The sequence below is a fragment of the Medicago sativa genome, chromosome 7 (assembly GCF_051527215.1).
Source record: "Medicago sativa cultivar Bolivia chromosome 7, Bolivia_mono, whole genome shotgun sequence".
NCBI classification, from domain to species: Eukaryota; Viridiplantae; Streptophyta; class Magnoliopsida; order Fabales; family Fabaceae; genus Medicago; species Medicago sativa.
In genome coordinates this window covers 79,840,275-79,854,863 of record NC_140755.1, presented here as the reverse complement: position 1 = coordinate 79,854,863, position 14,589 = coordinate 79,840,275, and the positions used below count along the sequence as shown (strand labels likewise).

Genomic DNA, 14,589 nt, shown 5'->3' with positions numbered 1-14,589 from the left:
TCGTTTAATTGTTTATTTGTCGAAAGAGAGAGAGATGAAGATAGGATATTATGTTTAGCAAACAATGAATTGCAAAAGTTATAGCCCAGCATGCAAATATGAAACAAAGAGCAACAATCCTTTTTTTGGAATTAAAACAATGAATTGACAAGAGCAATGGAAATAAAATGAAGCAACATGGAGCTTAAAATGAAAAAGACATAAGAAGCTAAAATTGAAGCAATTAAAACAATATTCAAAGGTTTCACAAAAAAAAAAACAATATTCAAAGGGAGAGGACGTTTTTAAATAATAGTTTAAACACACTTTTATCCCTCTAACTTTCCATTAGTTGTGATTTTGACCCAAAAATAACATTTAAATCCCCTAACTTTTTCCCCTTTTACAACGAACAATTTTGATTTGGTCAAAACCTATGTGGCTTCTCATAATATTAAAATATAATGAAAGAGTTTTTTTTTTTTTGACAAGAATAATGAAAGAGTTATTGACATATGACTAATGAGTTTCTTTTACAAAATTTGTGTAAGGTGTTGAGTCGGAGAAGTTGAGTATTTATTAGATACTACTATTATAAAATAATAAATAAATGATATATACATGTAAGTCTCATTTAAGTACCAAAAAAGTATGATTCCGTTGTTGATGCTCTAACATTTCATACACCTATTTTCCAAAAAAAAAAAAAATCCAATATCCAATTCCAAGATAATACACGCACTAGGGTCTCAGCCAGAACTTGTATTTATTTATTGTAAGATATGAGATTTAGGCACTACTGATTACAAATAAGGTTAAATAATATTTTGAAGTAGAGGAAGTATAATACACTTTAAATTAAGGGTAGATAATATTTTATTTACTACTAACTTTAAGAATGTAATGTATGTAATCAACTGCTGGTATGAAAGGGTGTTGGTACTGATGTGAAAATTTTCACTCTATTGTAAATTAGGAATGTGGCTAGGAGTGTGATTCTGTTTTGTCCTTGAGAAATGATATCTATATAAACATTTTGTGACAACTCTCTGATACATACATTTTGTTTTTATTTCCTCTCTTTCTTTCCCTCTCTCTCTATTGTTTTTGACCAATAAAAAAAATTAAAAAAAAGTTGTCACAAAATTTATCTCAAATTGTTGTTCAAATATCATTCCTCTTTGCATTTTTTCTATTCACTTAATTTTCTGGTGTGACAGGGACTAATCATCCATTGTTATTAATTGTGGTTATTCATAAGAGAACTTGAAGTCAACAAGGTGAATAGTCTTTACTAACCAAAAATTTTTCATCTAAAGGAGCCAAGATAACCAATCTAAATTGGTTACAATTTTTAGACAAACTTAGGATATGATCTGGATTCTATTGATTAATTTATATATTTATATATAATATAATATCTTATTTAGCTTACCGAAAAGCTAAGAATAAGAATACTTGAGCTGTCTTTCTCCCATTCCCATAAGTATGAATTTGTCTAATATATATGTAATATTGCACATGTTAAACGTAATAAAAGTAATAACTTTTTATTAAAGAACAAGAACTATTTATTAAAAAGTTTATATATTTAAAGTAACAAAAAAAAAATTCAACAAACTTACTATTTTGAACTTTTTAAAGTATGTAAATTTACACATAATACGATAGAAAAACAATATAAATATTTGTGCCTTTCATTACATAAGGAGATGAATCAGCATAGATCCCCTAAGCTAAGCTAACCATTTTCCATAGACGGAAAAATGGGTCGCTACATTTTATCTTTTCATCATCTTCTTTTCTCATCACTTCTTATTTTCATCTTGATGCTGAATCATGTTCATGCAAGCAAAAATGTAAGCTAGTTTTGCTTCTTAATTACATATGTACATTGTAATTAAGATGATCCTTTCATTAATTTCATAAGGTATTGTTTTTTTACTATTATTCTTTTTTTTCAGTGCTACATTGTTTACATGGGAGCACACTCACATGGTCCAACTCCTTCCTCTGTTGACCTTGAAACTGCTACATCTTCTCATTATGATCTACTGGCTTCAATCTTGGGAAGGTATATAATAATGAGAAAAAACTTTCGATTATAATATTCAGCTCAAGCTTTTCTTTAGAGGAAATTGATTGATTAACTATTATATACTGATCATTCACAGTAAGGAGGAGGCAAAAGAAGCAATAATTTATTCATATAATAAACAGATCAATGGCTTTGCAGCTATGCTTGAAGAGGAAGAAGCTGCACAACTTGCAAGTGAGAAAAACAAATTTTGTAGATCTATCTAATGTTTAAATTTTTCAGCTTCATTACATGATGTTTTCAACTTTATTATGCAGAAAACCCAAAGGTGGTATCTGTGTTCTTGAGCAAAGAGCATAAACTACACACTACACGTTCATGGGAATTTCTTGGATTGCATGGAAATGATATCAACTCAGCTTGGCAAAAGGGAAGGTTTGGTGAAAATACCATCATAGCTAACATTGATACAGGTACTAAACTTTATAATTTTACCACATTCAATGTTCTATAATCCAATCAAAATTGTTTATTTAATAATAATTACCGCCAATGCTTCGTTTTATTTTTATCTTTCTCTTTCTATCACACCAAAAACTTATCACATTTATCACGTCACCTTCTCTTTGTCTTTTTCTCTTTGATAACCCTTTGTCTTATTTCCTGTCAATTATAGGGTTTTGTATATAAAAATAAATATATCAGTCATAGGGGATATATAAAAATAAATATATCAGTCATAGGGGATACTGGGATAGGGAATCGTGTACCTTTCTTTGGATTTGTGTATGAATCATCGAGTCTATATTTGATTTTGATATATTTTTTAGATTTATGTCTTAAGTATAAGGTTTCAAGTTTCTTTTATTAGTAACAAAAAATGGTGACTTATTCTTTAAAAAAAAATGGATTTAGTTTTTTTTTCTCTCTTCAAATTTAGTTTATTTCTTATATTCTCATTTCTGGTGAGGTATGTATTATCCTAGAAAAATTGTGTACTTTTTCAACAATTAATAGAAATTGATCACATGAGTAAATTTATAAATGGTATTCATAAATTAATTTTTAATCTACCAGAGAATTCACCCATGTTAATTTTATTTTGTTGTATTCTTCAAGGTTAACTTAGAAAAAACCAACAATTTGTTTTTGTTTATAAAATAAAATTCATTCATTTTCATGCAGTTTAATATTTTGTCTTGCATTTTCTGGTCAATCTTCGGTGGCTATATTTTCACGTAACTTACACCAAATCTAAACCTTAAAGTTAATAAATCTCACTGTTCATATTAATGAATTTGAAAAATATTTTCGTTTCTGTGTACTGTAGCTCATGTGATCAATCTCACCTGCATCTTGCTTCACATATCTCCATCTTTGTTGTTCAACACATAACATATGATCTTAGTTTATATTGCTTAACGCATAAATTGTGAGTTTCGCTTTCCGCTACATATCACGAAAAAAGAAATTAGAGGAGAAGAAAAAAATTAGTTTACCATTTTCTTTAAAGAATATTAAAAAAAGAATGTTCTTGTCGTTTCTCCTTTTTGTTTTGGATTTTATTGAACGCTGCTACGTTAAGATCATGAGAAACTAGCCAGTGAAATATAATATTGGTCCATTCAGAAATAAACAAATACTAACATTATGGTATCTCCTCTAACATTATGGTGACTTGACAGACCTTTAAAATGTCAAAAAAAAAAAAAAAAATTAAATGATTTGCCCTTTTTTTATTTTTCTCTTTCTTTCTTAGATTTACTTGGAGACAAAAACAACAGGCTTTTTTGAGTTGGCAAGATGCTTTCTTGACTTAATGATTGTTATCACAATACACTATTTTATTTTATCACAATACACGTGGTAATAATTAAGTCTAGTGCAGTTCACGAGTCAAAGAATTTCAATTATTTTTATTAAATTAGATACTATAACATTGACAGATTCAATATTATAATATCCATGTGAAAGATCTGTTTCTTTTTTTATTAATGATTTTATTAAACTTAGATGACTTAATTAATTATTCAAAATACCTATTATCCTATTGTTTGGATTAGGTGTTTGGCCCGAATCAAGGAGTTTTAGCGACAGAGGAATTGGCCCAATTCCAGCAAAATGGCGTGGGGGTAATATCTGTCAAATTAACAAACTCAAAGGTTCTAAGAAATTTCTTTGTAACAGGTTCCCTTTCAACCTACATCCCTTTTTTATGATTATCTTGGACTATACAATTATGCTTAGTACTATTTTTTTTAAATTGCACATTAAGTTTAAATAATATTAAAATCGTTTGTAAAAGAAAATATTAAAAGGAGATTATTGAACACATTAGATGATCTATTAAACTGGTCGGTCCGATGTTGTTGCGACAATATTGAGGGAAATAGAGGAAGTTACTCTAACAATCTTTCTGTTGATTAACTGCCCTACATAAACATATCAGGAAGCTAATTGGAGCCAGATTTTTCAGCGATGCTTATGAGCGATATAATGGCAAACTTCCCACATCGCAGCGTACAGCACGTGACTTTGTAGGTCACGGTACTCATACACTATCAACCGCCGGTGGAAACTTCGTACCAGGTGCAAGCATATTTGGTATTGGCAATGGTACCATAAAAGGAGGTTCACCAAGAGCTAGGGTTGCAACCTACAAAGTGTGTTGGTCTCTAACCGATGCTGCTAGTTGCTTTGGTGCGGATGTATTATCTGCTATTGATCAAGCAATTAATGATGGTGTTGATATAATTTCTGTTTCTGCTGGAGGCCAATCTAGTACAAATTCTGAACAAATTTTTACTGATGAGGTTTCAATAGGTGCATTTCATGCGCTTGCCAGAAATATATTGTTAGTTGCATCTGCGGGAAATGAAGGACCTACCCCTGGAAGTGTTGTTAATGTTGCTCCTTGGGTATTCACAGTTGCTGCTAGTACAATTGACAGAGACTTCAGCAGTACCATAACCATTGGTGACCAAATAATCAGGGTATCATTCTTAATATTCTGCTTATTTTTTTGACAAATTATTGCTGTTAATTTATTATTATACTAGTAAAATAATTGTTTTTTATGTTATTTTTTTATTTTTAGGGAGCCAGTCTTTTTGTAGACTTACCACCTAACCAGTCTTTTACTCTAGTAAATTCTATTGATGCTAAATTTGCCAATGCCACAACCCGAGATGCGTAAGTGTAAATTCCAACAGCTTCAATTGCATTCATCATCTCCTATTTTTTTAAATTCACGATTATGATTATGATTGTGACCACACAAGTCTTGCTCATGGTTTCTTACAACTAATTTTTTATCTACATATTGTTGCAGTCGATTTTGTAGACCAAGAACACTTGATCCTTCAAAAGTGAAGGGTAAAATAGTGGCATGTGCTCGAGAAGGGAAAATAAAATCAGTTGCTGAGGGTCAAGAAGCTTTATCTGCAGGTGCAAAGGGAATGTTTTTGGAAAATCAACCAAAAGTTAATGGGAAAACACTTCTTTCTGAGCCTCATGTTTTGTCTACTGTCGGTGGAAATGGGGGAGCAGCAGTTACAGCACCTCCTCGTTTAGGCGTAACTGCCACGTAATTATTAATTACATACATGAACCTTTTTTTAGTGAAATTATATGCACCCTTCTTTCCTTCAAAAAAGAAAATGGACCCTTCTTGTAACATCATTAAATCACATGTTACAAGATTAAGGGAACTATTTATACATAATCATATATTTTTATTTGCAGGGATACAATAGAGTCGGGTACAAAAATAAGATTTTCCCAAGCAATAACACTCTTTGGAAGAAAGCCAGCTCCAGTTATGGCTTCATTCTCATCTAGAGGACCAAATCAAGTTCAACCATATATACTCAAGGTGTTTGTAGTACACTAGAATTTGTTATCTACTCGCTATATAATGACATGTCAAGTGAGAGTTAGAAATTCCACATTGAATGAAAGAGTAGGCGTTGAACAACGTATAAGTGAAAACACTCATATACTTAAATGTTTTAAGGTTTCGGGTTAATATGTGATGTCCAACCTGAGTTGTATAGTTGCTCTTAACCCAATGAGATGAATTAATGTAGCGTTGCTCTCCTGAAATATAGCACTCCTTATTAATTTATGTTGATTTATCAATATGGTTTTTGTTTCAGCCTGATGTAACTGCGCCAGGTGTGAACATACTTGCTGCCTATTCATTGTTTGCAAGTGCATCTAATTTACTAACAGACAATCGCCGAGGTTTTCCGTTCAATGTAATGCAAGGAACTTCTATGTCTTGCCCTCATGTTGCTGGGACTGCTGGACTTATCAAAACACTTCATCCTAATTGGAGTCCTGCAGCTATTAAATCAGCTATCATGACCACTGGTATTTCCTCTCTTATCACTCACATGCTACATATAGGAGCAAATCCTAATCATATATTAGTAATTGATAGTTGATTTAAGTTTAAGTTAGAAAATATTGCATATTCATATGTATGATTATTTATCAAGATTGTAAATGATTTATTAAGTGCAAATCCTAACCATATATAAATTCATGAGTAATGCTACCAACAATCACTCTATCATTTTCTTTCCAACTTTCATTCTCTTATCCATTGAAATTCATGTGGGTCTTACTACTTTATGTGGGGATCATTCCCAAAATTGTGTGAGAGAGTGTTAGAATGAATATTTCTAGCATTCCTATAAATTCATAATTCATTGATCAATGGAAAATAAAGGCAGAACAAATTGATTTCTGATTTTTAAAATGATTAGTCATTACTTACTTGTCAAAATATGTTGGCTTGCAGCAACCACAAGAGATAACACCAACAAGCCTATAAGCGACGCATTTGATAAAACACTGGCAAATCCATTTGCTTATGGTTCAGGACATATTCAACCCAACAGTGCAATAGATCCTGGACTTGTTTATGATCTAAGCATTAAGGATTACTTAAACTTCTTATGTGCCTCTGGATACAACAAGCAACTCATTTCAGCACTTAATTTCAACATGACATTTACTTGTTCAGGAACTCATAGCATAGATGACTTAAATTACCCTTCAATCACGTTACCAAATCTTGGATTAAATGCTATTACTGTCACTCGTACAGTTACCAATGTTGGGCCGCCAAGTACATATTTTGCTAAAGTTCAATTGCCTGGATATAAAATTGTTGTTGTACCAAGTTCCTTGAATTTCAAGAAAATAGGTGAAAAGAAGACATTTAAAGTTATTGTGCAAGCAACAAGTGTGACTCCAAGGAGGAAATACCAATTTGGAGAATTGCGATGGACAAATGGAAAACACATTGTAAGGAGCCCCGTTACTGTTAAGCGCAAATGAAGGATTATTTCTGAGTTGGTTCAGTTATGACAATAAAATGTAGATGCATATATGTAAATGCATGTTTGGCTATTAGATTATACCAGTTTGCTTTTGTTATTTCATCAATTTTGTTGCTGTTGTTGCTTGGGTATGTATGGTAGTCTAATGAGTTTTATAATAAGTATATATGCTTAGTAATGAGTATTATAATAACTAGTGTATATGTACCCTAATAATTGATGTATATGAGAGTATGGTATCAATATATCGTGCACAACCATAAGTGATTTTAAATTATAAGTATTTCTTTCTATTTTAACTTTCACACTGATTTTTTATGTACTAAGTAATTAGATAAATATTGTTTAGTGGACTAGGTTATTCAATTGATGCAAATGTTTAGTGGACTAAAGATAAAAACAAATTATTCAATCTTCAGCATGTGTCATTAAGGAATGTGATTGAAAGGATATATATTTCATAGTTTTAAATTTCGATTCACCATTTTTAAGCCAACATCTCCATTTCTTTTTAAGACACATGCATGCAGAACTTGTGTTGTTGGCATATGCAGCAGGAACTCCCCAAACGCCTCCGCCAGTTGCTTACCCACCTTCTTTGTCACAATGCCTTGCTAATAACTTGTGATCTGTATCCAAAAAGGCACTGCATAGCTGCACTTGTGATGTCTCCTCTTCTTTGTTCATAGCTCCGATTATCTACATGTGTTTATTGAAAAACCATGGCCCTCCCATCGAAATTTTTTGGACATCAAGATGGTGAAAAAATTGGAATACGAACCTGCACAAATTTGCTTCCTTAATTGACACACACTGGAGAACATACGCTTTCCTTGTTTTCCCTCAACACACATTGCCGCATCTACACGATTTGTAACCAACATTCGCCGTGCTTTTCTACTCTTTTAGAGAATCACAACTCCGGGGATCCAGTTACATGTCGTGATAAATAAAGGTAAGAAACTCTTCCCCGTGTGATCAATTTTATTCGCTCAATATTTAGACATGATTTCTAAATTAAATTCGTTCATTGATATCTTCTCCATTGCTTTAATTTTCTACGCCTAATTAAATGACGAATTTATTTCCAGCATTTTTGCATTTAAATGATGAATTTATAACCATTACTACTGATGTTCACTGTTTTTCATTTTCATTTTGAGGTAGTAATTGGTGCAATAGAAAGGGAGAAAGAAATTGGTGTAAGTTTGTTCATTTGTACAATCTTTCCATATGGAATTTTCAAAGCCAAACTCTAACCACAAAGCTTATAACTGAAGAAACAACAGAAAGACGAGAATGTTAGTATCATTATTATATATTTACATACAGTAGACAATTTCATTGAGTTAGTGAAGTTGTCCTAGTCTTATCATGTGAAGTTGCTTTCCCACCAAAGGTGATTTTCCTATTGCAAGCATCTTACATACTTGATCCATGCTTGGTCGAGAAAGTGGATTCTGACTCAAGCAAGCAAATGCCAATCTCGTTATCAAGATAACCTCCTCATCAATTGGTTCTATAACTTGTTGAAGTCGTTGATCTAAAACATCTATCAACAACATATTATCAGCCGTTGGCCTTGTAGATGGTGACAAAAATAATGAAATGAGATCTCCTGGATGTTTTCCCATTATGATTTGCAAAGCAAGTACTCCAAAACTGTATACATCACATTTCTCATTCACTTCCATTGTTTGTGCCAACTCTGCAAACAAAGAATGAGTTTCAAATATAAGTTATATGTTGCACAAATATTATGTAAAAAATGATATGATAATTTCAATTTCTATATAAGAGGGGAAATGGTTCTAACCTGGAGCTGCATACCCAAAAGTGCCTGCAAATTGTGTCCAACTATGTAAGTCAGGCTTAAGAAACTTAGCTGTCCCAAAGTCGGAGACATGAGCTTCATAGTCAAGATTGAGAAGAATATTCTTGCTCGATATATCACGATGAATAATAGGAGGTGAGCAATCATGATGCAAGTACGATAAAGCATTGGCCACACCTTTAACAACATTCACCCTCTTTTCCCAATCAAATGCAGTGGCTTGTGTGTCATTGTTTAGTGTTTGATCTAAGCTTCCACCTTCCAAGAACTTGTAAACCAAAAATGAGAATTTAGAATGTGAGCAAAATCCGTGAAGCTTTATGATGTTCCTGTGTTTGATTCCTGTCAAGGTTTCAATCTCACTTATAAAAGACTTGCAACTGATCAAACATGACATTTCTTCATCTGTTACCAAATGAAGCTTCTTCACAGCAACAACCAAACCTGTTGATAACTCTGCCTTGTAAACATTTCCTTGACTTCCAACTCCAATGAGATATTTGTCATCAAAATTCTCAGTAGCTTCAATAATATTTTCAAACATCATTTTTCCATCATCACTCCAAATTGAAAATAGTACTCCCCTATGTGCTTCTTCAGTTTGCCTTTCTTCATTTGGTTTTTTTCTTCGAAACAATATATACATCAAAGCTCCAACCAGAAACAACACTAATATTAGAGCTCCTAAAGCAATGAATACCGATTGAAGGACATTTTTGCTCTTTTGACTTTGGCTTGTAGTACAAGGAACCAAACCTATGATATTTCCGCATAAGCCGTTGTTATTTTTGAATGATTCAAATGAAGCATTAAGAAAAGCCGGAATTTTCGGTAGCGGACCTTCTAACTGGTTGTCTGATATATTAACAAAAACCAAATTCCTTCCAAAATTTTGAGGAATGGTTCCTGAAAGCATATTATGTGAGAGATTTAACTTTGACAACCGCACCAAGTCTGCAAGACCTGTTGGTATATTTCCTTTCAAAAAATTGCCACTGAGATCAAGAGATTCCAAACCTGAACCAAACTTAATTGGAATAATTCCTTCAATTTTGTTTCTGCTCAAATTCAACATTCGTAAATTCGGTAGCTCTACAAGTTCTTTTGGTATCGTGCCACTCAACTCATTTCCTCCGAGATCCAACTCTTGAAGTATTTGCAGCAATCCAATTTCTGTTGGGATGTTATCTGAGAAATGATTGTTGCTAATCTTGAGATCAAATAAGGATTTCATGCCTCCTAGTACTTCCATTGGGAGTTTCCCAGTCAATTGATTTGAAGAAAGATGAAGCACACCCAGCTTGGTTAAACCAATAAAATCTAATGGTATAACACCAGAAATATTGTTGTTAGATATTATAAAGGTCTCAAGATCAAGAGACTTCCCCCAGTTTGGTGAAATTTGTCCATGAAATTTATTGTCACTCAGATCTAGGTATTGCAACTTCGGATATACACCAAAATCTTGTGCTATATCACCTTCTATTTGATTCACCTCCAGCCTGATTCTTTCAATGCTAGAACAGTTTTTCAAACTTGTTGGTATTGGACCGGTGAAACGGTTGTGATCAGCATTTAATAACATTAAGGATCCACCAGAGCATATTTGAGACGGCAAATGGCCAACAAAATCATTTTCGGACACAATAAAGGAAAACCAATTGGTTATGTCATAAAGACCATTTGGAATTCTACCATGAAGTTTATTGGTAGCTACTTCAAAAACAGTGAGCCGCTTCAAATTTCCAATTGAAGCTGGAATAGTTCCAGTGAGGTTGTTTTCTTGGACACTAAGGACTTGCAAATTGATCAAATTTCCTAGAGACACAGGAATTGGTCCAGAAAGATTATTACTTCCCAAATACAAATAAATGAGATTTTTCAAGTTTCCAATAGTGGAAGGAATGGATCCAGAAAGGTGATTGATATCAAGTGCAAGTTCCTTCAAATTAACCAAGTTTTGTATGGAATCAGGGATTGAACCAGAAAGACCTATGCTATCAAAGTAGAGTACGGTCAAGCTAGACATGTTCCACAAGGAATGTGGAATTGGACCAGACATCTTGGTGTTATTAGAAAGGACAAGTGTATCTAATTTGCTCAAGTTCCCTATGGTTTCAGGGATACCACCGGATAGAGAGTTTCTTGACAAATCAATATAAGCAAGATTTGTCAACAACCCAATTTCTTGTGGAATGGAACCAACTAGGTTACTTTTTTGAATTGATAGAAACAATAATTTGTTTAATTTTCCAATCTCAGGAGGAATAGGTCCACCAGACAAATTGTTGCCTCCTAAAGCAAGATATGATAGATTGGTTAAATTTCCTATGGTATTAGGAATTGTTCCATTTAGTTTACAAAATGAAATATCAAGGTTTTCTAAACTTGTTAATGTAAACATTTCTTGTGGGATTGAACCGTCAAAATAATTTCGAGAAATAATTAATGTCCTTATTTTTGACATGTTACCAATTTGTGGGGGGATGGTTCCGTAAAAGGAGTTGTTGAAGATGCTTATGGTGAGGAGGTTGGGAAATGAAGAGAAGGTGAGAGAGTGAAGTGTACCTTTTAGTCCAAAATTTGCAAGATCTATGGTAGAAATTAAATTGGATTTGTCACACTCAATTCCTCTCCATTTTTTGCATGGATTTGTGGTATTTTTCCAAGTTGGCAAGAGAGCTTGGCTTTGGTTGTCAAAGCTATTTTTCCACTTCAACAAAGCTAATTTTGCTTCACTGTCTTCAGCTACACAGAGTGTCGAAAAGACACAGAGAATTATGAATATAATCATGTTCAACTTGAGTAGTACCATTATTCAAGTAGCTGGATTTATTTTTACGAGTTTTTCACGGATCTGTATATATAAGTTTGAACTTAAAGCAAACAAACTAAAATGTAACAAAAAAAAAAAAGCAAACCAACAATGATCACATTGATTTTTTTTTTAATTGACAAAAAGAAACTTATTGCATTTCATTCATAATAATAGTAGAGATAGAAGATGAAATCATAATATGAATATGGAAACTAGCTTGACGCAAAGCCACTCTAGCAAAGCTATGAGTGGCTTCATTGGCTTATCTCCGAATGAACCTAACATCAGAGGTTACTAAATCAGAAGCTAACAGACGTCTGCAATCATTAATTACTGCGCTAAAATTAAAGACGCCACTTTTACTACCATAAAGACCATCTACCACAGTTTTGGAGTCAAGCTCCAAGACCACAATACCTAGTTGCAGATCGCGAACCAATTGCTGATAATAAACCCAAAGCCTCACCCAAATTCACATCAAGAAGCGGAGTCATCCATTCAGTCTTGGCTAAAACAAAGCGACCTTCATCATCTCGAATGCAAACACCAATACCGACTTGATTCCGAGCTTGAGAGAAGGACGCATCATCATTACAAGTAAACCTACCGGGACTTGGTTTAATCCACTTCAAATCATTTGGGGTGTCCGGATTATGAGGGATAGGATGCCGAATAGTCCGAGCATTCCTCCACTAGTAAAAAGAGAACCTGCACGAGCACAAATAACTAGAGGTGTTTCAGTAATGTTTCATACCTTATTGTTTCGGGATGCTTCCATATACTCTAGAGGGTCACACTGGAAAAAAAAATTTGCTGCTTATCCAGGTGTTGTAGGATAGCAAACACATTGGTTGGAAAGCTGACATCAATATCAAAAACAGCCATCAAATGGCTCCAGAATCCAATGCGATATGTGCGTATATATTGTCGCGTCTTGTTAACGAGTATTCTTGAACACTTCCAAATCAAATAAGGGAAATGCTCACTTTTGCTCTCAAGCACAAGTTAAAAAGCTAAATATAGAATTATTTTCTTGGAAATTGTGTATTCAAACATTACAAATGTTTAAATATTTATACTTTCAATACAAAATTTATTTCTTATTTCTTTTTATAGTTTCTTAACTTGTGCCCTTAGGGCACAAGTTAACATGACCCATCAAATAATAATTTTTTAAAAATATCAAATATTTCAATTTTTAATACATCAAATACACATATTTTTATAAATACTTACTATTTACTCTTTCCATCTCAAAATAATAGTCATTTAAGGTTTGTGTACGATTTTTAAGAAAATGATTAATTGTGTTGTTTTCAATGATAAAATTAGTATGACTTACTAAAATATCTTTATTAATTGTAGTTAGTGGAGTAGTTAAGTTGGATGTAAACACATATGCTTGTGACAAATAAGATACATCATGTCGCCATGAGCTTAGACCAGTTGGTAGTGATAATGCATAATATATGCAAGGTCTTCGTAATATTTCAAGATTTGTCGAATATTGACATCAATGGAATTATAATTTCATTTTCAATTCTTTGTTCAATTTTTTTAAATGGATTTATTTATATTTAGTATTTTGTTTGTTGATTCAAGAAAATCAATAAAACGTTGTTTATGGATCTAGCAATACTACCGGTACATAAAAGGATATCTATGTATACCCGTTCTATGAAAAATTTGGAAAAAGAATAGGTATTACATGAAATTTAATAAATAAGAGTATAATAATGAAAAAAATGTTAAATATTATATTGATATTTTAATGTGACAATTATTTTTAAACAAAGAAAAAATATTAAATAGACAATTATTTTGATACGGAGGTATAATCTTTTAAAAATGCCCTGAAACACTTGTTCCCATTTCCTTGGATGCGATTGCATTTTTCTTTTGATTAGATGCGATTGCTTTGTTCTTTTTTTTTTTTTTTTCTTTTTCTTGGTAACAATTGCTTTCTTCTTTTGACGGGATAAGATTACTTTTTTCTTTGAGGGGAACAAGATTACTTTTTTTTAGTTTCTATCAAAAAAAGATAAGATTACTTTTTTAATGATTACTTATTCAGATGACCCTATAATCTCTCCTTTTTTTTTTTTATCAAAATGTCCCCACACACGTAAATACTATACATTTTTCAATTTTATGCATTTTTTTTTTTAAACACAAGAAATGCTAACATTTATTTTAGGGAACAAGAAATGCTAACATGTGTTTGGCTAAATTACATATTTGGTTCTCAAAATTTATTTATAATTTTTAGTTGGTCTCGTAACCGATGATTGTTACATTTACGTCTTTTAACATTAGTTTCGTTAACCAAATTGGTCCATTTATGTTACCATAGGCCTTATTAATTAATCATTTTAATTCTAACCATTTGATCTTTATGTTAAAAGATAAAACATTAGATCTTGAATGTCCATTGAATTTAACGGTGAACCATCAACACCTAATTTATTCATCTCTTTCTTTCCTTCGCTTCTACATTATTATCATCGTCAACTCCATCAAACAAACCAAAACTTTTTTCCAGAAAAAGAATAGAAATAATAAAAAAAAA

General features: G+C 32.3%; 2 protein-coding genes across 2 annotated transcripts; one reads left to right on the top strand and one right to left on the bottom strand.

Annotated features, from left to right (window-relative positions):
• The first annotated feature begins 1,693 nt into the window (after positions 1 to 1,693).
• On the top strand, positions 1,694 to 7,673 carry LOC146908999 (subtilisin-like protease Glyma18g48580). Its single transcript, XM_085729766.1, has 11 exons — positions 1,694 to 1,838; positions 1,944 to 2,053; positions 2,154 to 2,251; positions 2,335 to 2,490; positions 4,081 to 4,204; positions 4,467 to 5,010; positions 5,115 to 5,209; positions 5,349 to 5,603; positions 5,762 to 5,891; positions 6,175 to 6,391; positions 6,825 to 7,673. Exons 1-11 carry the CDS (start codon positions 1,746 to 1,748, stop codon positions 7,364 to 7,366), a joined length of 2,364 nt encoding a protein of 787 aa, XP_085585892.1. The 5' UTR covers positions 1,694 to 1,745; the 3' UTR covers positions 7,367 to 7,673.
• Positions 7,674 to 8,565: 892 nt separating this feature from the next.
• Positions 8,566 to 12,036, bottom strand: LOC146908998 (uncharacterized). Its single transcript, XM_085729765.1, has 2 exons — positions 9,185 to 12,036; positions 8,566 to 9,076 (listed from the first exon to the last, which is right to left on the bottom strand). The coding sequence occupies exons 1-2, from the start codon at positions 12,015 to 12,017 to the stop codon at positions 8,718 to 8,720; spliced, it is 3,192 nt and encodes a 1,063-aa protein (XP_085585891.1). The 5' UTR covers positions 12,018 to 12,036; the 3' UTR covers positions 8,566 to 8,717.
• Between the last annotated feature and the right edge of the window lie 2,553 nt (positions 12,037 to 14,589).

Bases quoted from the DNA above. Each gene is read 5' to 3' on its own strand.
- LOC146908999 (XM_085729766.1), top strand. From the start codon at position 1,746: ATGGGTCGCTACATTTTATCTTTTCATCATCTTCTTTTCTCATCACTT. The intron at 1,839-1,943 runs GTAAGCTAGTTT...CTTTTTTTTCAG, and splicing joins ATGTTCATGCAAGCAAAAAT to TGCTACATTGTTTACATGGG. The intron at 6,392-6,824 runs GTATTTCCTCTC...GTTGGCTTGCAG, and splicing joins ATCAGCTATCATGACCACTG to CAACCACAAGAGATAACACC.
- LOC146908998 (XM_085729765.1), bottom strand. From the start codon at position 12,017: ATGGTACTACTCAAGTTGAACATGATTATATTCATAATTCTCTGTGTC. The intron at 9,077-9,184 runs GTTAGAACCATT...CTTTGTTTGCAG, and splicing joins TTTTGGGTATGCAGCTCCAG to AGTTGGCACAAACAATGGAA.